The 24,543-nt window shown below is 43.7% G+C and overlaps 1 protein-coding gene across 3 annotated transcripts in view; it reads right to left on the reverse strand.

The window, feature by feature from the left end:
• The window catches only part of LOC115031727 (low-density lipoprotein receptor-related protein 1-like), a 50,245-nt gene extending 33,387 nt beyond the window's left edge, over positions 1-16,858 (reverse strand). For all 3 annotated transcript variants that reach the window (XM_029480322.2, XM_029480320.2, XM_085844019.1), the window contains exons 1-11: positions 16,666-16,858; positions 13,488-13,601; positions 10,673-10,792; positions 9,863-10,102; positions 8,931-9,044; positions 6,888-7,007; positions 4,615-4,740; positions 3,838-4,041; positions 2,636-2,804; positions 2,153-2,321; positions 1,081-1,306 (exon numbers count right to left, since the gene is read on the reverse strand). In XM_029480322.2, the coding sequence (XP_029336182.1) occupies positions 1,081-1,306; positions 2,153-2,321; positions 2,636-2,804; positions 3,838-4,041; positions 4,615-4,740; positions 6,888-7,007; positions 8,931-9,044; positions 9,863-10,102; positions 10,673-10,792; positions 13,488-13,601; positions 16,666-16,744 (1,681 nt within the window). In that variant the 5' untranslated portion in view covers positions 16,745-16,858. The remainder of the gene's footprint in view (positions 1-1,080; positions 1,307-2,152; positions 2,322-2,635; positions 2,805-3,837; positions 4,042-4,614; positions 4,741-6,887; positions 7,008-8,930; positions 9,045-9,862; positions 10,103-10,672; positions 10,793-13,487; positions 13,602-16,665) is intronic.
• Positions 16,859-24,543: the final 7,685 nt, after the last annotated feature.

A 24,543-nucleotide genomic window follows, 5' to 3' on the forward strand; every position in this document is an offset into this window, starting at 1 on the left:
AGGCTCAATGCCCCAGTGTAGAGGAATTCTAGGGTGGTGATTCAGGAGTGGGTGGGTGGGAGGGTGGGGGAGCACCCTCATAGAAGCAGGGGGAGGGGATGGGATAGCAGGTTTGTGGAGAGGAAACCAGGAAGGGGGACAATATTTGAAATGTAAATAAATAAAATAACCAATACAAAATATATGAATAAATACATACATTTAGGGAGAGAGAGAGAGAGAGGTCTATATTCTCTACCATGATTAGTTTCTGAGCTACACTAGTGGTGATTCATGACTTTGATTCCTGCACTTGGGACACAGAGGTGGGAGGATCTGTGTGAGTTTGTAGCCAGCAAGTTCCAGGACTACCCAGAGAGACCCTATCTCAAAAATCTAAATAAACAAACAAGCAAACAAAAAAGACACATTAAACAGAAGCATCTGGGTTGAATCTGACATACTGTCGGTGTTAGCAAATACTTTTAATTCCTCCCTTCTGATTTCTGCCTAGAAGTGGGGACCAAACTTTGTTCCATTTTCACACCATAGCCCATATGTCAGTGAACAGGATTTGAACCCGCTGAGGACAGCTTGTTTTCTTTTTCATAATTAATCTTTAAGGCTCGCATATTTTATTACTTTTGGGGTATAAGTGTTTTGCCTGCATGTGTGCACGTGAACCATGTACCTGTCTGGTGCCCCCAAAAGCCAGGAGAGGGCATTGGATCGCCTGGGATTGGAGTTACAGACAGTTGTGAGCCACAAATCAGGTGATGAGGATTGAACCTGGCTTCTCTGGACGAGCAGCTAAGGCTCTTAACTGCTGAGCCAACGCTCCATCCTGGAGCTTACATTTTTAATACTCCAGACCCTAACAATCCAGCTGATATTTTAGCCAGGCGCAGAGCACAGGACTTGGAATGAGCTTCTCTGCGATGCTTTTGATCTGCTCAGCTTACTCAGAAATTCTATACAAGACTGGAAGGAGCAGGGACTAGAACATGTCCCTGCCTCAAGACAGCAAGTTTCAATCACAAGCTGAAGTCACATCTTGGGCGGTTCCCATCTCAGCCATCAAGAACCAAGTGGCTCGCTTACTTTTGGGTTGCTGGGTCTTGTGGAGGACTGAGAAAGCAGAGATGGAGGCGTGGAGCAGCACCTCTCTCTCCTTCGGGCTGCTGGGTGAGGTACGAATCAGTTGAGTTTGATTTGCCCAGAAGAAAGCATTTTCAAATACAGCCAAGCCAACGGGGTGTTCGTCTTCGAAAAATACCCGAGGGAAGGTGTACCTCCCACTGCTGTCCACGTTCACTGTCTCTATGGACTAAAGGATTAGAGTCTCATGAGATAGAGGTAGCTTCAGCAAGTGTGACTGATGTCAGCAGAGCCTTCTGGATGCTGGTTAAACATCACTGGGATGTCAAGTCCATAGAGAGAAATTCATCTAGGATGGTACTAGCCTCTGTTAAAGTCAGCACACTGAGTGGTCCTTGTTCAGATTTTGGTTACCATAGCATCTGCTCTATATCCAGACAGGGTTCCAATGTTTTTCACTCTATTCTCTGATTGCCTTAGAAGATAGGCATTTCGTGTATCCTCAGAGAGAGCAGTGAGCTCTAATCTCTGAGGATGATGCTCTCACAGGAGCATCCTAATCAGCCTAAATCACAGCTTAGGAAACGGGAGACTTGAGAATGTGACTCATCCGGCTATGAGCTTCTGCTTTTAGTCACTATGTCATAACGACCTTTTGAGTTTGTCATTTCCCATATTGGGATATCGTAAACTGCATCATTAGGCTTTGGGAGTCTTGAGTACAGAACTCTAAAGTGTCATGGACGTTTCTAGAAATCTTAAAAACATCTTGTATCATGGGCACAATATAAACCATGACCTTTATTTTTATTTTTTAATTTTTGCAAAAATTTAGCGCTGTTGGACTATAGAGTCTGTTAAAGTAACAACAACAACAGCACACCAAGTCTCCCAAGCTGTCGGTACAGTCTGCTCTACTCCAAGTATGAGCAGTTAAACCTGGCTCTTCTTGTTTTGCTCTACAAGTTACTTCCTGGAGTTAATGCTAGACATAAGAGAAGAGTGTATACACCTGTAGGCCCATTCTAAGCTCCTGGCAAAAAAGGTCCCATTCCTCTGGGCTTATCTACAGTACCTCTTTATAGCCACTGATCCAGTAGAGCCTGCCAGTCACGTGATCAAGTGTCAGTCCTAGGGGCTCCTCTGTGGTCACCACTGCTAGCATCTTCCTGTCCGAGCCATCCATTCCTGCAGTTTCAATGGTCTTTACCCCATTCTCACTTCGGTCTACCCAATACAGATACCTGTAAGCAGCAGGAATACACACAGTTTTTAAAAGAATGACCTCACTTGTGCATACACATTATTCTCAACAACGCCCTTAGTGCTCTCCTACGAGCTTTGTCTCTGTACTGCTACCAAAGCTAGAGAGCTCAGCTCCCATATTTGTCAAGCATGGAAAGGTCTGGCCACATGAAATTCAGTCTAGGATGTCCAAATATGGATTTTTGTGGTGCAAAAGAAATCTAAAGGCCAGTATGCTCTCCTCTTAGTGTCCAAAATGCCAAGGGATTTTTTTTTTTTGCATACATCCCAAGAGATAAACTATACTACCTACCTTTTTGCAGGAAACACCACCAGCTCCTCAGGCACAAGATCCTTTTCCAAGATTTTGACATAGCCTCTGCCGTCACTTAAGCCAGCACAGATGACTCTCCCAGAGCTGCTGGCCCAGTACAACTGTCCTGTGACCCAGTCCAGAGAAATACTGCTCACAGGTGGAAGTTCTGCTGACACAGGAGACAGAGTTACACTGTAAGTAGTCTTTCATGTTTATGTCTATGTTGGAAACAATACTTGACAAGACTGTTCAACACCTGGATTGGGTCTATACCATGAGGCATGTAGGACTCAAGGAATAATGGCCAGAGTTAGAACATAGAGTCTCCAACATGTAGGGATATATGGAAATGAGGAGAGTCACAACCTAAGGAGAGGCATAACCATCGAAAATGAGGGTATGTGGCTTCAGCTCAGACACTGGTCACCACAGATGTCTCTAGGAGTTGTGATGAGCTCTGTCTTGTCACTATGCCTACTGGGTCATGTCCCTTTTTAACTATGCTGTCTGGTTAATCCCTGCCCTCACCTAGTGAGACAAATTTTGGCTAGTGCTCTCATCTTAAAGAGGTAGGTCAAAGGACTAGTGATGGAGAACACGCTCTGTGGCTTTAGGCTAGACCCTAAGATTTGTATTCTTCTTAAAAAGCACTTTCGTATAACAAGCAATGCTCTGTGATGCTCTAACTGAACCACCCTACCATATGCACATATCATATCGGGATTTTATATGCTCTGATGCTTCATAACAGGAAGTCATAAAAGCTTGCCCATATAGATAGAGATATACATAGATATAAATATATAGATTAGATATAGATACAGACCCTTCTTACAGTATGCTTAAGTAATCTTATAGATTGAATGTGGGATATATCACAAAAGGCCAATAGGTTAAAAGCTTGGTCTCCTCCCTATGACATTATTATTGGTGGGTAGTGAAAATCTTTAAGTGAGGGGTCTAGTGGAATGTTTTAAGGTCCTTGAAGGGAATTGAAGGATGGCAGTTTTGCCCTCTCTCCCTTTGTCATGGAGTAAGCAGCTCCCCTCCACTTCCACCATGATATGCTACTAATTGAACCCCCAAAATTTTGAACTCCCCAAATACTTTTCTCTTGTTTAAGGTTGGTAATCTCAGAAATTTTGTATCAGTAACCTAAGAAGCCTTAAAAAGTTAAATCTTAATACTCAAAAACAAACCTGGGTAGAGGTGAACAGAGTTTGGTTTCCCAAAGACAAACACATTCAAGACTTTATCCACCCAGAAGTACATGTTTCTGTCCAGGTCATAAGCAACCGAACTGGGCCTTGACTTTACAGGAATCAGCATCTCATGGATGCCTGTTCTTCGGTCCAGGATTCTGAGCTCTTTATCTGTTGCTATAAGAATCTTAACATCATCATCTGCAGTGGAAGGAAAATAGTAACATATTACTCTGACACTTTCTTGGGTGCCTTCCCCTTTAACTGAAGATGCTATTCTTTCTTCTATATCCAAGTCTGCGTATCCCTAAGGCATAGGCAGAGAATCCTCTGAAGAGATCTACTGGGCCGTCTTAGTCCTTCCTACCCCCAGGTTTCAGCACCTTAAAGCTCATCTTTGAGACTTCATTGCCTTATTTGATTTCAGACTCAGCAGCTCTCATCTAGACAGAACTCTAATCAGTACTTGTCACACAGCACCCACATGTGAGCAGCCCTGAGGCAAAGAAGGGCAGGCAAAGTTAAAACTCTATTGGTTGAGTCTCTTGAGCACCTATTTTTCACAGCCTACAGAGTAACTATGTTATTTTAAAGGCACTCAATGTGACTGGCACTCTGGTTAGGCAACGCCTATCACAATAGTATCTTCTTTGGAAAGAAAGAAACCATCGTGTCTAGTACTAGTCCTTAAAGTAAATAGCCTGTGTCACTTTTCTCTATAATTACTATTAAGAACAGAGCAGCAGCTGGGTTTGCTTTGCCTACAAAACTCACCTGTAACTCGACAGTCTGTGCCATTGTAGAGCTGATGACCTTGAATACAGCCACAGGAATAAGAGCCTGCTGTGTTATGACATAGCTGGCCACAGGGACCATATGGCAGAGAGCACTCATCTACATCTGATGACAGAGAGGAGTAAGTCAGAGATGACTCAGGAAATATAGCTCCAGTATTTTAGTGCATAAAAGTTACTGAGTCACCATGGAGTTCCCATTCTGGTGAATGGGAGGGAACTTCAGTATAGGGAGCCCTGCTGTTTGGGTGGCATAAATTACAATCTGTGTTAATCTAGCAATATTCTTGGGCTATACCATTTGCTAGTCACACCAAAGTCTATTTCAGAATGACAAGCGTTAGGGCCTAGAAAACAGTGATTCAAACTACAACCATGCTAGTGTTGTTTTTAATCATAAAAAGCAGAAACAACCCAAATGCACCATTAATAGCTAAATAGGTAGAATGTGGTACAAACATATAGTAGAATTCTATTCAGCCTTTAGTAGGAAAGGAATGCTGACACATGGACCCTAGAGACATGTGGCACACAAAAGGGCAACTTGAGTTCACTATTTGTGCCATGGAATACTTCCTCTAAACAGATGGAAAAGATCAGGTTCATAGGTATAACATAGGTATGATTGCTTTACAAAGCCTCTGGTCACAAACTAAGCCTGGTGACACATAGCCATTAACTTACGACTGGGGAGATGGAAAACAGGAAAGTGAGGAGTTTGAGTTCTTCCTCGGCTACATAGCAAGATCATTTCTACCCTGCACCACATGAGACCATGTACAAACAAACAAACAGCAAACAGAAATCAAATAGGACTCTCTACCAGATAAATGTCAAAGCTATGAGAGATTTATTGATTTGTAATAGGAAGGCAAATGGTTCCTTTGGAACATTTCTTGGAAAAGGTTGTTCTCCCTGAACCACACAGTCCTCGAGCATAACAGTACTCTTCTATCCCAGGAGACAAACCAATACATGGCTACTGTCAAGTGCTTGGCCAGCTAAGCCCTGCTGTGGATCAGAGCCCAAAAATGGTGCTACATCCCTACCTCGACCCTTCTAATGAAGTTAATAAATTTAATAATGTAAAGTCTTGCTTTAATTTAAACAATAAAATGACTTAAATTCAATTACTGAAATTTATTAAAATGAAATTATATGTAATGAACTTCAAAGTAGGTTCATAACATCTCTTGATGAAGTCTTAATATAAAAACCATTGTAGAACATAATTGTAAAGTTCCTGCATAGCCTTCCCAGGTGGGTAGACCTACAGGTCCATCATGAAGAGAGTACTGAGCACACAGATGAGGCTCAGTGAAGACATTATTCTTGTATTACATTTTAATCAAAATATATTGTTATAGATATGTGCTATAGTTTACATCATACAATTTTCACTTTATTAATTATAATGAAGATGTGGATATTTTATTTTACCCCTAATATTTATGTAATACATTTTACAAAAGAGAGAAACAAGACTTGAGGGTTGAGTAGCTTGGGGAAGGGCTGCTAATAAGATCAAGCAAAGGCAAACATATTATGGGCTTTAAGTTCAGAATCTGTCCAGACCTGGGTGGGGAGTCCTAGGCAGAGGCTGTGAAGTGACAAGGGTATTTCTTCAAGGACAGAACTTGAAAGTTCCACAAGATGCTCAATTTAGTACTTTGCCTTGGGTCAATAATTGACTTGCAAGCCTCACAAGCTGGAATAATAACTAGCATTAATCAGGTGCGATCCTGGTGGAAATGCACAGGCTCTAGGCATTCCACTTCTAGAACAGAGCCACGGACTGAAAACAATGTATCAAACGGCAGCCCTGCTGGAGACAGATGCAACCCAAATGTACCATTAACAGTTAAATAGGTAAGACGAGGTACAAATGTAAAATAGAATTCTGTTCCGCTGACACTTGAACCCTGATGACATGGGGCACATAAGAGGTTAAACGTCATGTGACTCCACTCATGTGGTGGTGCTACATAGAATATACAAATTCACAAAGACAGAAAGCCAGGAGAGGTTACTAGAGGCTAAGGGTGTGGGGCCTTACTGGGTTATTGTTACATAGCTAGAGAACTCCTGTTTGCAGTGATGGAAAGAGCTACAAATGCATGCTGGTGGTGGTTGTATGTTCTAAATCTAAGCCCCAACAGGAAACTTAAAATGACTCAGATGCTGAAGACTCATGCTGTGTACATTACGCCACCATAAGAATGTTTCTAAAAGACAAGCCCGGTGAGTTCTGACCTCCACAGCTCCATCCATCAGGCTGTAACTGCCACCCTGGTGTGCAGGAACATCGGACACCCCAGTGGGTATCGCTGCATGGGCCCTCACAGCCCCCATTCAGCAGGGAACAGTTCTTACCTGTAGGGACAAGACAGCTGTCAAAGCCACTGAACTCAGTGGAGATTAATGCCTTGCAAGCCATGTTGTATCATGTCCCTCCTATACTGGACTAAGAACAGGTGACCCCTGAGAGACACCCTTTGACTCTGGCTTCTTGCCTGAGAGTATCAGGCTAGGGAAAGACTGTGGTGCTGGAAAGATACAAAGCCAGGGAGCTGGGCGGAGGCTTTTCTTTCCAAGCTAATATGTGAGCAATTTCAAATGCTGGTGGATTTATTATTATTTATTTCCTTCTACTGAGAGGCTAAGACTCTCTTATGTGTTTCTCACGGGGGTGTATGGATAATGAGGACACTTAGTCCTGGATTTTGTATTTATGAATACAATGAGTTATCTTTCAGGCACAAAGCCTACACTTGGCCTTGTCATTAGTGCGCTTAACAACCTTCACTTGAGCTCCTGTGGTACAAACTGTCTTCAGAAGCCTTTCGGGGAGTCTTAGGCAAGGAGGACAGGAGACAGATGACCAAATGACTTGAGGTCATTTGAGGTGATGATGCCCACTGTCCCTTTTCAAACAGACCCAACAGTGACTCTTCTAGTGAAAATCAGGACGTTAAAAAGACAGTTACAGCCAGGTGGTGGTGGTGGTGCACACCTTTTCTCCCAGCACTTGGGAGGCAGAGCCAGGCAGATTTCTGAGTTCGAGGCCAGCTCTGGACTACAGAGTGAGTTCCAGGACAGCCAGGGCTACACAGAGAAACCCTGTCTCGAAAAAAAACAAAGTCAAAGTTACTTTTCAGCAGCCCCTCCTCCTCACCAGAAAACAGCTTTCTGAGGTCTTCCTCAATTAAATCTGTGGAGAAATCTATTTTTTTCCTTAAACAAATTGATTCATTCCTCCCCCAGACATTTGCCAAATGGTTTCTATTGCTTTAATTGATTTTGTAGTTTTCTTGTACTGGATCTGCAAAGTCAAGTTGGGTCATAGAAAACCTCCAGGCTGAAAGCTGAACCAAAGCAGCTTGTGTGCACCAGGCTGAGCCAAGGCTTTCTATAGAGGGCTCTCTAGACTGGTAAAAGCTCAGTACATTGCTAAGGATGGTTGAGCCTTGGGTAAGGGTCTGTCCCTTGTTGAGACCTGTGATGTGGATGTTACCAACACTAGATGATGCGCTCCTGGCTTTACTCTAGAATTCAGAAGCACTGTAGTATATAGGGTTTGAGCTAACTAATCTCCTTAAAGCTCAGAATCACCCTTGATGGTTTGCAAGTTAGGGGATTTTGCTCAGTCACGAGACCAAAGCCAAGAGCTTTAATGTAATAAGCAAAAATGCAATATACTTAAATATAAGGGACAAAGATAACTGCCTCTGTGTGTGTGTCTCTCTGTGTGTGTGTGTATGTCTGTGTGTGTCTGTGGGTGTGTGTGCCTGTGTGTGTGTGTGCCTGTGTGTGTGCCTGTGTGCGTGTGTTTCATTTCAAGCATTCTCTCAAGGAGTTGGTCCCAATGATAACTGTTGGGGTTGAAATCTGAAATGTCACCTACAGATTCTCGTGTTTGAACATGTGCTCCCCAGATAATGGTGCTATATTAGGAAGCGTGGGACCTTTGGGACATGGGAACTAGCCAGCAAAAGTGGGTCACTGGGGGCAGATCCTTTAGTGTTTTAGCCTCAGCTCCATTTCCAGCCTGACTCCTCTGCCTCCCCCTCTGCAGAGACGAGAAAAGCGGCAACCACACACCCCTTCTGCCTTGGACAGCACGCCTCAGCCCCGGCCCATGACTGCTACCAAAATAAATTCCTGCTCCCTTAATTACTTCTGCCAGCTACTTTGTCACAGCCAAGCGAAAAGTAATTAATACCGTGACTAAAGCATTAGGCTATGTCATCTCATTTCCTCAGCCTCCCGCCTTAAGCTGAGGAAGCAGTTTCTTACCACACGTCCTGGGTTCATCAGCGCCATCTGTACAGTCAGCTCTCCCATCGCACATCAGAGACTCTGGGATGCATTTCCCACTATCGCAGCTCACAGTGCCTTCTGGACAGGAGGCTGTGGAGGAAGTTGATCATTCTTTTTCATTACTACTTATAGGGGGGAGGAGTGTAGAAAGACAACTCTTTCAGTAGGTTACGTGGCAATATTTCCATAGCCTACAGAAATCCAAGTTTGGAAAGCAAAGCTTATCATTTTGAACTTTTTTCTTCTTCTTCAGGGAATCAGGGATTAAGACTCAATCACAAAAATAGCAAGACATCTGGGCACTCGACTGAAACTGTGCTAAACTTAACTGATCTGGCTTTAAATAGTTGGGATTAAAACGGTACTAGAGCCAGCCACTTGACCCAAAATGAGTATGGCTTTAAGGAAAACTTAATTTACAAATGTTAGACGCTGAGTGTGCTACAGTGTGCAACCTTAACTCCAGGAAATACTGAGCAGGATTCTGGTTCACCAACAAACCAGAGGCACCCCTATCCTGGGTATTGGGGGTTGTCTTAAAGAGGAATACGGTGCTCACCACTCTTTGGAGTTAGTTTTTCCCTTTTTAGTGGGAGATTTTCCCCCATCACTATGTGAGAACAGGAGTTGTCTCTGTTGTTATTCTTCCTTCATAGACTGATGCTCAGGCTGTCTATGGATTGCTCTTCATCACTGGGAACATTCTAGGCGATACTCATTCAGCATATAACAAGAGTTTTTATCTAAGCAGCTCTGTGGTTCCATGGATAACTATACATTGGCTATTGCTAGGGGGCATCCTCTTCTTTGAGAAAGGATGGCAGCTTCTGCCTTGGCATGTAGACTTTGTAAAGCAGCCTGTGTACTATACCCTGCCCTTGAAACGTCAGTAGGGAAGCCAGACTTACCACAGTCCCACTCATCCGAGGCATCACCACAGTGATCAATGCCATCACACCTCCAGCTGTCCATGATACATGCCCTGTTTTGGCACTGCCACTGCCCAGCCAAGCAACGGATATGGGGGCAGTGTGCTTTTATGGACCCATCTTCACAGTTCTGATGGGCATCACAAGGTTCCCCAGCATCCAGACATTGAGCCTTTCCTGGACAGCGGATTTTGTAGTCCGGACATGCCGACAAGCTCTCTGGAAGGCAGGAATTATGTGGGTGGAGGAGAACTGCTGGATTATGGTGGGCATGGGTATCTAAGTGAGTGCTATGGCTGTCGTGGACTCGGCCAATTTCAGAACCACTAAGAGATGCTAGTTAGATGTCATTAGTCATATGGGTGTGGCTTTCTGCACTGAAGTTTCTCTCCAAAGAAGTTTTCAAAGAGTCGATAAGGTTAATAAATTTGAAAACACAAAGAAATAGTTCCAAGAGTCTCCTATAAACAGCAAAGACAATGTAGCATCTGGCTTAGCACACACAGCCTAAGGCTATTTCATGACTTACTTCCAGTTAGCACTGCTGATGCTGATACAAGCTGTGGGTGAGCAGAGATGATGGAGTGTTGAAAATAAGTTTTACAAAACTGATGAAACAACCAGTCAGTAATGGCCCCTGTCCCTAAGCCTGCTGACATGAGTTCAATCCCTGGGGACCTGAGTTGTCCTCTGACCTCTCCACACATGTCATGGTGCATGGGGCACACACATGAACACGCACCCACACATATGTAAAGAGATGTAATTTTAAAAGTAAGCTGTACCTACCACAGTTAACCTCGTCGGAGCCATCTAAGCAGTCACTGGCACCATCGCAAAGCCAGCTAGCAGGAATACACCTCCCATTGTCACACTGCCAGGCTTGCAGGTATCCGAGACATGTTTGCTCTGCAGGCCAGGGTGGAATTCAATAACAGGCATGCAGGAAGATGAGCTTGTCAGAGATCATCAGTTGACTGGATTTCATGTCATACGTTTTAAATAGCAAAGCAATAATTACTTCTCAGTTTGACACTGATAACAACCCTGAACTTGCTGGTCCCTTTCACACTCCCAGCAATAACCAGTGGCATTACTTCCGTCTTCCATCACTGGGACAAAATGTTTGACAGAAGCAAGGTGGCAGAAGACATTCTTTGGGTTCACGGTCTAATAAGAGGTATAGTCTATCGTGGCAGAGAAGGCATGGAGGCCAGAGTGTGAAGTGACTTGTCACCACACCCTCAGAAAGGAATCAGAGGGAGATGTGTGTTCACATTCAGTTCACTTTCTCCTTTTTTGGCTTTATTCAGTCTGGGGTGCCAGCACATGGGAAAGTGCCACCTACATTCAGGGTGAGTCTTTCCTCCTGGGTTAAACTATGGAAATACCATTGTAGACATGCTTAGAAATATGCCTGTTCGATGACTCTAGATCCTGTCTAGCTGAGAGTCAACATCTGCCTTAACAAGGAACAAGGAGCCAACAGCCCATAAAGCTTACTCTTCCCACCATCTCTTAGAATACTGTTATCTAGCAAACGTTTGACAGCAAAAATACTTTGTGTATGTTGTATCTAAAATAATAACTGGTCATACATGACAAATGAACACATGAAAGGTGGGTTTTGCATGACAGATTTGACATTTATTTATGACTAACCATTGAGAGATTTTGACCCCTATAGGTGGCTGGAGGCCAGGGCCTTCCACCTCTTTGAATTCCTTTGATATTTGAGACTATATGCAGATCTAAGTCCTGAAAACTAGTAGCTTTTGCTTCAGATTATTCCACTTAAGTAAGGAGACTTGGAGCTCTAGCACAGCATGTATGGAGGCCACACAACAAAGCAATCGTGAAAGTAAGTTCCACCCTGTGAATGTTCACATGCTTCTGTTTGTTCATTTGCTTCTTTGCTTTTTGCTTATTATTTGATTCTGGGGATGTAACCTGGAACCTTGCATATGTTAAGCAAACATTTTACCCTCTAGCTACACCTCGAGTCCTGCCTGAGTGTGTTTGGTATTTCATGTGAGGTTACAGGTAGCAAGTGACCATCCAGGAAGAAGCAGGCAGGAGAGTGAAAGAAGGACATAATCACCAATACATTGGGATTTTCCTCTGTTCATGGGGCTTTTATTCTCTGTCTTATACTCATGACACAAGGGTAGGACCCATCATTTAAAAAGCCTTCTGCCTGGGTTGGCATTCAGATGACCTCCCTGTGGCTTTGAATATTCTAAGCACTGAGAACCAGGGCTTCATAGCAACAAAATATTTCCTAAATAGTTAACTTGGCTTCTAACAGTCTTATACTCTTTTTTGTTGTTGTTGTTGTTCGCTTTGCATACAAAAGAGCTTTTTGAGTATTGTGGCCTGTAAGGATTCCATACAAGCCTCTGGATTGGTCTAGTTAAACTAATATGGAAACCAAGGGTTAAGCTTCAATCTAAGGTATAAACTTTACTTTTACAGAGATGCCACTAATACTCAAAGACTCGTGGATTAGTCTTTAAGAGCCTGTGGCCACTCTTCATGTTTGAATTTATCCTCAGGGGACAAAAGTCATGAGAATGGATACTGTCAACCAAATACACATTATTGCTTTTCATTTTAGTTTTGCATATATGAATACACACACACACACACACAAACTCAAACACACATACTCAAACACACTAAGGCAGCAGTTCTTAACCTGTGGATTTCATATCATACGTTTTAAATAGCAAAGCAATAATTACTTCTCAGTTTGATACTTGCTGGTCCCTTCACACTCCCAGCAATAACCCAATAACATTACTTCCTTATTCCATTACTGGGACAAAATGTTTGACAGAAGCAACGTGGCAGAAGAAGACATTCTTTGGGTTCATGGTCTGTCTCATAAGGGGTACAGTCTATTGTGGCAGAGAAGGCATGGTGGCCAGAGTGTGAAGGGGCTTGTCCAACTACTCTTTCACAGTGGTTGTCTAAGACCATTGGAAAATTGATGTATTTACATTATGATTCTTAACAGCAGCAAAAGTACAGTTATGAGGTAGCAATGAAAATAATTTTGTGGCTCAGGGTCACCACAACATGAAGAACTGTATTAAAGGATAACAGAATTGGGAAGGTTGAGAACCACTATATTAATGTACTGTGAGGATGGGACCCAAATCTAAGTAATTCTTTTTTTCTTTTTTTTTTTTTTTTGGCTACATTGTGAATCAGCCTAGGGTGATTGCACATGCTATATGCTAGCCCCTCTCCCTTTTTTTTTTCCATTTTTGAGTAAGGGTCCTGATAATTTTTCCAGGCTGGTTTTGAACTCAGGCTATAGCCTAAGCTGGCCTTGGACTTGTGATCCTCCTGTCTCAACCTCCTAAGTAGTTTGTGTTTCAAATATACTCCACACACACAACCTGAAGGTAATTTTATGTGATATTTTCGGGGAACCTGTCTTTTGCCTGAGACCCATCACATAAAGTCAGGTGTGAAATGTCCCTACTGTGGTATCATGTTTGTACGTAACCATTTTGAACTGTAGAGTATTTCAGACTTTCAGATTAAGACTGTTCAACCAGGGCTGGTGCCCGTGAGCATCTTGCTCAGTGCTTACCACACAGCTCATCAGTCCCGTCTGGGCACTCTTGTTCCCCATTGCAGAGCCAGGCCACAGGAATACACTTCTCACCACAAGCCACTTGCCTTGTCCTGTTACACTCTAGGTCACCTGCAGGTGACAACCAGAAGCAGTGTCAGGAGGGTCTCTGGCTTCCACAGCACAAGACAATTCTTTGTCGTGATAAGAGGCCATCGAGTGTCATGTCTTTCCTCTAGGCAGACTCAGTTTCCCTCAACTCACTTGGGCTCACCAGGAAATTCCTTGGAATAGGTGCCTGTTCTGTTAATTGAGGGAGATTCAAGGTTGTGCACAAACAGACATGCGTGCTGTACTTCTGGCTCTAGCTTGGTCACAAAGCCACAGAATGTGAGCATTTATAGGTCTGAGGTCTAGGCTGTAGATACTTTCACTTAATCTTAGACATGGATACAGACCCGTGTTTAATGAGAGTCGAGTTTAGGGTCAAAGATGACATCCTTTTAATAATGATTCTCTAACAGCTATGCTATAAATATTTGGAAGCTTCCAGCCACTTGCAAAGCATTGAGTTTGTGGGGTTCCATTCCAGCCATGAACATCTATTCACTAAGCTCAGTGTCCTGTGGTTAACCAAAATTGACCTCTCTAACTCTTAGAGAGGTAAAGCCAATTGTTGGTTCCTAGAAAACATAAGCAATATGGTCTGTACCCGCTGGCGTCTCTATGCTTGGTAGAAGACTCAACAAGGTCTACTCCTGGCAGCAGCTATGGGTGGCTAATTGATCGAAGCGGTCATAAAAGCTGATGAGCAGACTGCTCCTCTCAAGGTACCGTATCCCAATCTTACATTCTTCCAAGACTGTGTTATCAGTTTCATTGACTTTAAAACAAATTCTGCTCATGAAAAGCACTAAAAATATACCCCACCCCTCGGAGGGGGAGTACTGTTTATTCTTGGATTAGCCACCACCTTTGGCATCTCCTCCCATTCCATCTAGGCTATAACATGCACCATGAATAAAGCTGTTGAGACCATTCCGTGTCTGGAAACTGCTGCTATGGGAACAGGCTTAGGCAGCAGATCACCTGGATTGGAACATTTTCATTGGACTACTAATTGACTGACTGGTAGGTCTCAAGCTGTCCACCTACCCAAAAATGGGCTCAACCTGGACTATATATAGGAGGATTCCTGGTGGTTAGATAGAAGCCAGCCTTCCTCGGGGACTTGTGAAAAAGATTTCTGTCTGCCAAAGGGGGCCACTTTCCTTACCTCTGGCAGAAGAGACTTACACAGCTCCATTGACGTGTACCTGTGGCTGCATATTAAATCTTATAGTTGTCACTAGGCTCCTTCAGTCCCTGAGGTACCTGGTGTACATTCCAAAGCCCCCACACCAGTCTCCCAACCCTTGTCTCCCCGCTGCTACTCACCGTCTTCATAACCGGCCATTCTGTAGGACTCCAGCACTTACTCTAGTATCCTCTTACTCTTTTTCACTATGCCCTACTCTCTATCTCTTGCTATCTTGCTTAACACATCTGTTTTTCTCCCACTCTGCTGATTCCCTAGCTCTGGCAAAGCCCAATCTACTGGCTATGTTCAGGCTACTATTTTTTTTTCTCTCTCTCCTCTCTGAACCCTTCCAGGTGCTTTTGGCTGCTCTCCCCACCCTCCCTCATTCCCTTCCCCCATGTACAATAGAAATCTTAACCAGCTCATGGAGTGGTCATGTCAGCAGTTTCTTCACTGCGACCTCTTGCACACTGATAAGGTGACCTGAGTTTCCTTCTGTATACCACGAGTCTAGATAATAAGAGATCCTAAAAAAGGAGATTGAAGGCTTAAGTGGGCACATAGCTGCTTGACACAGAAGCTGCTAAATCGATGCTCATCAGTCAGTCACTCCTTTGCTACCTCTTGCAGCAGATTCTTCCAGAAGGATCTCTCAGGGTTGCAGTCAACTCTTAAAAGCTCAGATCATTAGGTAAGTCACAACTGAAAAATATTTTGTCTCAAAGATTATCTTGGAACCCAAACTACATATGTATTATAGACATTACCTGAAGACTGGTATCCAATAATTTTTAAATATAGGTTGGTGCTTACTATAGAGGCACCTATGGCCTTTACTATCATTTATTGATATTAAATTCAGTAACTTTCTTATAATCATGGTATCAGGTATACTGATAAATGTTGTCCTAAGACACATGCAAAGATACTAAAAGATCTGAAATAACTACTTGGTTTAAAAACAAGAGAACAAAACAAACAAACAAGTAACTTTAAATCCTGTTTCAGAGGTAGTGTGGGAAGACCAGCCACAGGCTAGATGCTGGCCGAGTGGGTATAAGTCCTGAGGGTCAGAGACTTGGAAGGGTTCCTCCAAAGTGATTGAATTTGGCTTAAACGCGAGCAAAGATGCAAAGATTAACATGGCTTCACACTTGCCTTCTGTACCAGGCTCACCTGAGCGACCAGATTGCTAACCTCCAGGCAGGGGTTTCTCAGTGCTGGGTACCTACAACCTCTGTTGACATCAGCAGCCAGCAACTTGACCCACTGACAACTGTATATGTCTCAGCCACCCTGGGACACGTCGTACTCCCCCTTACCCATGTCAAAGATCATGACATCTTTGTATCTATCTATAGGAGTGGCATCAACAGGTGCAGCAGGAAGTGCTCCCAACCATTCTTTCCCAGGGGGCAGTTTTTAAAAGATGGCACCTCTTAGCTATACTAAGTGCCTATAACCACACAGCCCAACCATAACTGGTAGAAAAATCGGGGCTAGAAAGTGAGTCCCACCAGGTCTGGACTTCGAGGACCGAAGCATCCATCTAAGAGATAAGGCCATCTAGGCACTAGGATGGAGAGAGCTCCCTTGGCACTTGCTGGGTGACTCCAAGTAATCCTTTGTCCTTGATCTTACCTCTCCTCCTATCCACAGGTTTGCAAAGGGCCTGGCAGTCCTGAATCCTCCAGGGCTGTCTCTGCAGGATGCTCAGCCCCACCCTTCTACATTTTACTTGCCACACTGCTCAGCTGAGGACCGCACACTCAGTGAAGGCATCCGAAGTTTGCCTTCTGTCCCTGCAGCGCGTACAATACTGCTACCCCGCACCCCACATCCTGCTCCCTGCAAACCAGAGCTGCGATGCGACCCCTGACCACGGATCCCACTCACCTGCTCCTGAGCGTTCAAAGCTGCCGCTCAAAGATACCAGCATCAAGGAGAAAGGGAACAAGAGCATCCGGCACCGCATGCCTAGCAGGGACCGACCGACCGGGGCGCGGGATCTTGCTCCTGCTGGGCGCCTGAGTGAGGACAACCCAGAAGGGAGGAGCAAGAGAAGAGGGGCGCAGGACGCGGGCGGGCGCCAGTTCCCACGCCTCTTTGCAGGCTGCTGAATGGGAGCCTGGAGTTCACTGGTGCAAATCTTGGGCGCCCGCTCTCCTGGGCAAGACCCGCCTCTGTCCAGGAAGGTCTTCTCAGGGCATTGTGGCTGGGGACTTTGCACCACCGATCCCTAATGGGACTAGAAGCAGAGCGCTGGGCTCACCAGGAGCGGACCCTTAGGGACACAGAAAGGGTTAGTCAGTCACACTTAAACTGCACAGGAGTCACCTGGAAAACTCTGCAGACATTCTGCCTTTACAGAACTGGGACGTGTCCATCATTCAGGTGAAGCAATGTGCCTGCTGCTCTGACCTTACTTTGCAAAGCGTAGAATTCTCTCTGTGTCTCACTGTCTCTGCTGTCACTCTGTCTTCCTCCCCCCCCCCCCCCGCTTCCCTCCCTCTCCCTCCCTCTCCCTCCCTCTCCCTCCCTCCGCGTTCCTCTCCACCCCAATCTTAACCTGCTTGTGGTGAATCCTGCCCCGCCTCCATTCCTTTCCTCCCTGGGTACATGGGCAGAATTAGTCCTTTCAACGCCCCAGGTTCAGTGATGGCGATGGAGGTTCTAGAGACACCATTTTCTCACTGCTAAAGTCCAGAAATGACACTCCCAGTTTAATCTATATGGGTAACTGGGCAAGTCGAATTTGAGCAGACTTAAGCATAAACCCAAGAGAGTTGGAAGGAGTTAGGTGGTGGTCATCTTACTCCCCCAACACTGCTGTTCAGAAAGGAGAAAGCAGCAGGTAAAGGTATTTTCACAGCCTCCTCCCATCTTGCACCTCCCACCTCCTGCCTTAGGAGGGTCAACATTCTTCCTCCCAAGCAAGCCAGCTAAGGTGAACGCCAGCTGCTTGGAAATGTGTTATGCTAAACAGGCAAGGAGTGTTTGTAATTTCTGGAAATGAGAGCAGTAACGCACTAAAAAAGAAAAAGAGAGAGAGAAAGAAAGAAAGAAAGAAAGAAAGAAAGAAAGAAAGAAAGAAAGAAAGAAAGAAAGAAAGAAAGAAAGAAAGAAAGAAAGAAAGAGAGAGAGAGAGAAAAGAAAGAGAAAAGAATCGCCAAGTGCCTCCTGAGACTGAGATCACGTTTTCAGTGTCCGCCATAGTCCACAGTCCCGACAGCTCAGCTTCGCTTTAACTTGTCCCTCCTCTCCATGTTCACGGTGGGCCCATCACACAGAAACTGAAGACACCACAATGCCATATGCTCTCAAGTTTTCCTTGAATGTGTTTATGCTCTGATTGCATAAGCCAACTTTTTATTTTTTTTTAATGCCTGGTTTAAACAAAAAATTTCTAAGATATTATATTGGCTTCTTCTGAAATATGTATGCTTTGAAATCCGATTATTTTAGATGCTTTAATACGTCCGGTGACAAGAAGAGCCAACAGAGTTGTGAGACTTGCCTTCCCACAAGGCAGACAGGGTTAGTATCAGAAACCCATACACATAGACCTCCATTAAGACAAGATGTTGTCTTAGCCAGTTTGGCCTGTGACAGAAAGTTACCATAGAAACAGTGGTCTAACTGATAGACATTTATTTTCTTCTGCTTCTAAAGGTTGGAAGTCCAAGATGAAGGTGCTGGCAAATTCAGTTTGTTGAGGGGCCATTTCCTGCTTTGCAGATGACAGGATTCTTTCTTGTTGTATCCTCACCCAGAGAGAAACAAAGCTAGATCTTTCTTATGCCCCTTAAAGGAGCACTAATCCCACGGTGAGAGCTCCACCCTTGTGACCTAGTTACAAATCCCAGGATGGCTCTCCACCCTCCTTACCTGGTTACTCCACAAAGTCTCCTGCTCAAAATTTTCACCCTGTGAACTGCAGGTGACACCCAACCTTCAGCCCCTACCATATAGCCACCTGAATGGCAGCATTATTATTTTTATTATAAATAGCATTGACTCTTGAAAGTTCTTAGCAGCTGAGAAACCACAGACATGGGTGGTATAAATAAATAACTTAAATACCATCTACATTTTGTTTTTAAATCATTTTATTCTTGGACCTCATTCTCTTTAGCCATATGTGTGGTCCTCCTTTCTCTCCCTGCTCCCCACGTGTGACACTTCATCTCTTGTGGTGAGTCTGTGGTAGCCAGAATGTTTGCCACCCAATTAAAATAGCCTTTATCTTAGTACCCAGAGCCTGTGATGACTTACACGGCTGAAGTGCTTTCTACATGTGCTTTTAAATTAAGAAGCCTAAAACGGGAGATTACCCTCAACTAGTTCCATTTTATCATAAGAATCCTTATGAGAATGCAGAGGGAGTGTGGGCAAGGACCAGGGACCAGAGAGGGAGCAGTCTGATAGATACCCAGGTTAGAATGATGAGCTAGGCAGCTGGGGGTCAGGAGGCAAGGAATGCAGAGAGCTTCCAGGAGCTCAACATGGAAACAATGGATTATCCTTAGTGGCTTCCAGAAGTGTGGCGGTGACAAGGCTCTGGACCAGAGACTGACATGATTATGAGATCTATGAGGTAATACACCTGAATCGTTCTTTACTGTTAACATTCGTAGGAGTCTGTCAAAGCAGTGACAAACTACAGTTTGTCCCCAGAGAGCTCATTCTTGTCTTTAATGTGACTGTTTCCCCACTGCTTCCATCACTGGCTGTTCTATATGTCTGCATATGTTCTATATGTTCTCCAACCAAAAGATGGGACCTGAGGGATGGCCTGGACTCAGAGACCAGGATGTGTAGGTACTTAGGGACCCTGGAAAGGAAGGGTTTCAGAATGCTTTTCCTGATCTTTCAGGGAAGACTGCAAAGACTTGAAGACAATGGGAACCTTCTCCTTGGGAGAATACAGGGCTGGGAAACACCCATCACACACCACAAGAAAAATGGATAGAATACAGGAAACAGACGGCAGTTCTCAGTGGTGACCACCGAGAGACAACAATTGGCCTCACAGCCCTTTCGAAACATTCACCTCCTCCAAGGTCACCTCCTCCGGGGAGACCTTCTCACCAGGTAGTGAATGTCTGCCTGGCACACACTCCTCAGCACTTAACTCCAATTGCCCTCAGAGTCTTTTACCCTAGTCTGATCTCTTACCTGAGTCTAAAAAACATGATTTTATTTATTTTATGTCTACTTGGCAAAGGGATGGGCCACATGAAGGTCTACTGAGCCCTCTCACTGGCCCTTAACTGACTGAGTTCAGAAATGATGTTCAGCTGTATTTCTTGGCTTTTTGATTTTGGCTTTTGTTTTTTGGTTGTTTGTTTTGTTTTGTTTTTTAATGATCTCTTTTCTTGATGTTTAATTCCCAGTTCCTGGTGCCAATCTCAGGAATGGAGAGCAGGCCTTAAATTGATTTGCATTAGTTCCTTCTGCTTCACCATGACTACCCCCGACAGAAACAACTTAATGGAAGAAGGATTGATTTTGGCTCACGGGCTTAGAGGCTTTCAGGCTGTCGGGTGGTGATGGCCTGGTGGAAAATATGAAACACAGGCTAGACTTCTGACAATATGGCTTCTGACGAGAAAGCAGAGAGAACAGCCAGAGCCGGGCCTGGATATCACCTTGAAAGGCCCATCCTGAGTCATCTATACTCCAACTGTGCTACAGTCCCCAGATGTTTCACGGGCTCCCAAAGCACCCTCACTAACTGGGAACACAAGTTAGAAACCTTCGCATTTGGGGAACACTTCCTTTACAATTCTAACATCACAGACCATCATTGATCAGAGTATTGATTAATAGTCTGAGCACCATTCTAGGCCCTGGGGAGGCACCGATGAACAGCACAGACAAAATATCTCCCTGTAGAGATTTGGTGTATAGTAAATATGGCTGGCACAAGTTGGTAGAGGAAAAGACAGACAAGAAATGAAATCAACAAGCCTTGCGTCATAGTTTATTACAAGGTGATTTAGCACATATGGAGAAAATAAAATGAGCAAGAGGACTATAGAGTGCTGGCGAAGGAGGGGAAAGTGTTTGTTTCAATATTCAAGAATGTTGCAATGAGACATTCATGAAGAAGGTGTCACCTGTCCTAAGACTTAAAGAAGAAAATGAGAAAATTCTCCCTGGGAGAATACGGGGCTGCGAAACACCCATCACACATCACATGAAAACTGGATGGAATTATAGAAATCAGTGAGAAGTTCCCAGTGGTGACCACTGAGAGGCAACAACTGTCCTACCATTCCCCTGGAGGGAACTTCTGGATTGGATCCCAAAAAAAGACCACACAGTTCTGGGGTCCTCCTTATGTTAGGACCATAGTGGTTGAGAGTTCAGGAAGGCTAGAAGGCTAGAATTTCAGGACAGAGTTCAAAGGGAAGGAGGTAACTTTAATTTTTTTCAAATCCTATTTTTAATGATGGTTCTTTAACCACCCACCAGAGGTAGTGGAAAAGAAAGGATATGGGGGAAGTGGACCTGTATAGAAAGGTTCTTTGGAGACATTCCCATCTGTGTTGCCTGGAAGTTGGCAGTTGAGTCCACAGGTTAGCAGCAGCAGCTCGATCCATTTGCAAACACTTCGCAGATATGCCAGCAGTCCTGTTCAGTAGAGTTGGGTTAGCGGCAGCAGCAACAGCAGCAACAGCAGCAACAGCAGCAACAGCAGCAACAGCAGTAACAGCAGTAACAGGACCTAGCAGAGATAGCCAGACCTCAGCCCTAGCTTGAGTCAGCAGGAGGGACCAACAGGAACACAGAAGCTCTCTGCTGTACCTCTCTCGGGGAAGTGAAGATCAGCAAAGTGCAAGACAACCAAGCGTTGCACAGCTAGCTGTACCAGCAAGCCAAGCTCTCTCTGTGTCACTATGTGGAGTCCTATTTATACCCTCCAAACATCACACGTTCTCCACGTGTCTTGCCTCAGAATGGGTCTTGCCTCTTAGCACGTGCATCCAATCAGCCCGCATCCTTGGAAGCAGCAACAAACTGCAGCACACCACCAGAAGTTATTTTTTGGTGCGTTTCTCTCTATGGAGTCCCGACAAATGCAGCTCAACCATGCAGTGTAAGGTAGAACAATACATGCATGTTGTCAGCAAAGAATCCTCCATCACACGTCCTTTCATGTGCTTGCTTTAGTAAAACATCCTCTCTCCTGTGTCTGCTTCAGTGAAACTTTCCCTCATGAGTCTACCTTAGCCTTTCACTCCTGTGTCCATTTTAATGAAATGCTCCTTCACATGTTTACCCCAGCAAAACACCATCTAACTGACTTCCCAAAGAACCCTTAAGTTTCCACTTCAGAAGGAGTCTATACAAAGAAAGTTTTAGAAATCTGCACATAGTACATTTTGTGAGGATGCTGAACCAGTTTGCTTATACATAGTGTAAAACTCCATGAAAGTGGGCAAGGACAGGAACAAGAGGAGAAAGAAAGATAACTGTAGGGGCTAAAGAGATGGCTTGGTGGTTAAGAGAGCACTTTCTGCTCTTGTAAGGACCTGAGTTCTGTCCAGGGGACCTAGTGCCTTCTTTTGCACATCATGGTCCCCTGTATGCACATGGTACACTTATGCTTATGCGGTCTCACACACATACACATTAAGTGGGCAAAATGAATGAATGAAAGAACATCTTACTGTAAGCAATTCCAAAATTTTCCTACAAGGAGTTGGGACTTCTCCAGCAAGAGTGAAAATGCTTCAACAAGCATGAAAGTATTGGTAGAGACTACAGAAGCACAGGATATAAAAGCAAGGGAATAAATAACCTAACTGGGCACTGTAGCATGTGACTTTAATCTCAGCTCTGGAAAAGCATACATAGGAAGACTTCTGTAAGTTTAAGGTAGTCCAGCCTGGTCTACACAGTGAGTTTCTGAACAGCCAAGGCTACATAGTAAGACGCTGTCTCAAAAAAGAAAAGAAAAGAATAGCTTTTCAGAAAAAATGATACTCTATTGCCTGTGTCCCACCTGTGGACAAGGATAACTGTGAAGGTGGCCCGACACAAAATTGTAAACTTACTTAAAGAATTAACACCCTATTGTCTAGTTCTCCAGTATGAATTTTGTAGGTGACAACATCATGTCACAATCTCATAAGGAAATGTCACTGGGAAAATATATGACCTTCTCTAAAGAAGCTTAAAGCAAATTCAACAGGGTGAACGTAAGTCCCAAGTGACTTGGCCTACCCTAAAGTCAAGTTTTCTCCAAAGGAATATAATGCAATGAGAGATCCAACTTTGCGAATTGCAGAGTATCTAATAACCTGATAAAATCAGTGGCCGCAGGAGGAAGATTCATAATAAAAGCAAAAGCGTTCAAGAGGAATGGCAGAGATGACAAAACCGGAAGATAAGCATTCTAAAGTGTAAGTACATTCTGCATGCTCAAGACATAAAAGCAGATAGCAAAGCAAAGTGTAAAGGACCAAGTGGGATTTGTGATACGGAAAAGCTGTAGATGCGAATCATAACCAATGAGAAACCGTAGGAGTGAAAATCTGTCAACGTGAAGGCATAACAATAGATTACAGCTAAAGTGATCCACAAGGAGAAAGAAATCAAAACCAAGTAAGCGTCCCTGGGGACATGTCACATAGTATAAGACTGTGCGGCACTCAAGCCGTGACGGTCATAAAAATGACACAAACTAATCCTTGAAGAAATTACAGCAGAGAAGTGTTCTAGGTCTCAGTTTCTAAGTTGTGGGTCATGACCTCCAGTGGAGTCATATAACTCTGGGGCCAGGAACGGGTTGGCAACTGTAAAAGGAGTCTTAGGATTCATGATCAGAGCCTAATTTAAACTCAGGTATGTGGTGTGCCCAACGTGTTTCCGGCAGTGTTTGTCCTCTGTAGACTGCAGTTTCACCTCATCCTTGTTTCTGAACATACAACATACATTTCCAGTCACACAGGACATCAAGACACGTACACACTGACAAAGGCTGCCCAAAATACCCCAGCTGAGAGATGAGACAGATTGTACGTTATGAACGGTAATTTCTGAATGTACTTGTAAAGTTTTCTATTCTATAGAACTCTGATGGATTAATTATCAAAACAAAAACATTTCATATTTTCCTACCATCGTGACTCAGGGTGTAAATACCAAATTATGATAGCTTTGACGGCATGATGCTAGAATGTTTGGTTTTAAATTTTGGTGTTTTAGTTGACTGGAGGTTTTTATAAATTTGTTCAATGAAGTTTGGCTCAGGACTAGGACAGAATTTCTAGCAACTTCTAGCATGGCCTCAAGTGTACTTGAGCCATTATACTACACATTTATGTGAGGTGGTGATGTCAATATTGATGACTTATTCAAAGTAACACTCAACTCTAAAAAAGATTGAAAACATTCCATACCTGGTGGCGTCAAATAGTCAGCTAAGATCTAATTTTTATAGAAAAATAAACATAAATATTTGTCTCGATATCTGAATTTGCTTTCTTCTTTATTTTACACATAGTAAAATTATACGTATATCAAAGAGTTATTTTAAGATAAATTTCATTATGATTTATTATCTATAAGTATTTGCTATGGTGTACCCTTTTGTATTGCTTATTTATCCATGGCTATCTTCAAATTTCTTTGATCAAACAGGACTTGAAGGTAGAAGAAGATTTAAAGAGCTTGCTATGGATTAGATAGCTTAATGCACACATCCAGGAAACTATACAAAATGTCTCTATGAAGATGCTTCATAAACAAATAGTATAAGCC

Source organism: Mus caroli, unplaced genomic scaffold, assembly GCF_978045245.1.
Source record: "Mus caroli unplaced genomic scaffold, Mus_caroli_1 scaffold_10, whole genome shotgun sequence".
Taxonomy (NCBI): domain Eukaryota; kingdom Metazoa; phylum Chordata; class Mammalia; order Rodentia; family Muridae; genus Mus; species Mus caroli.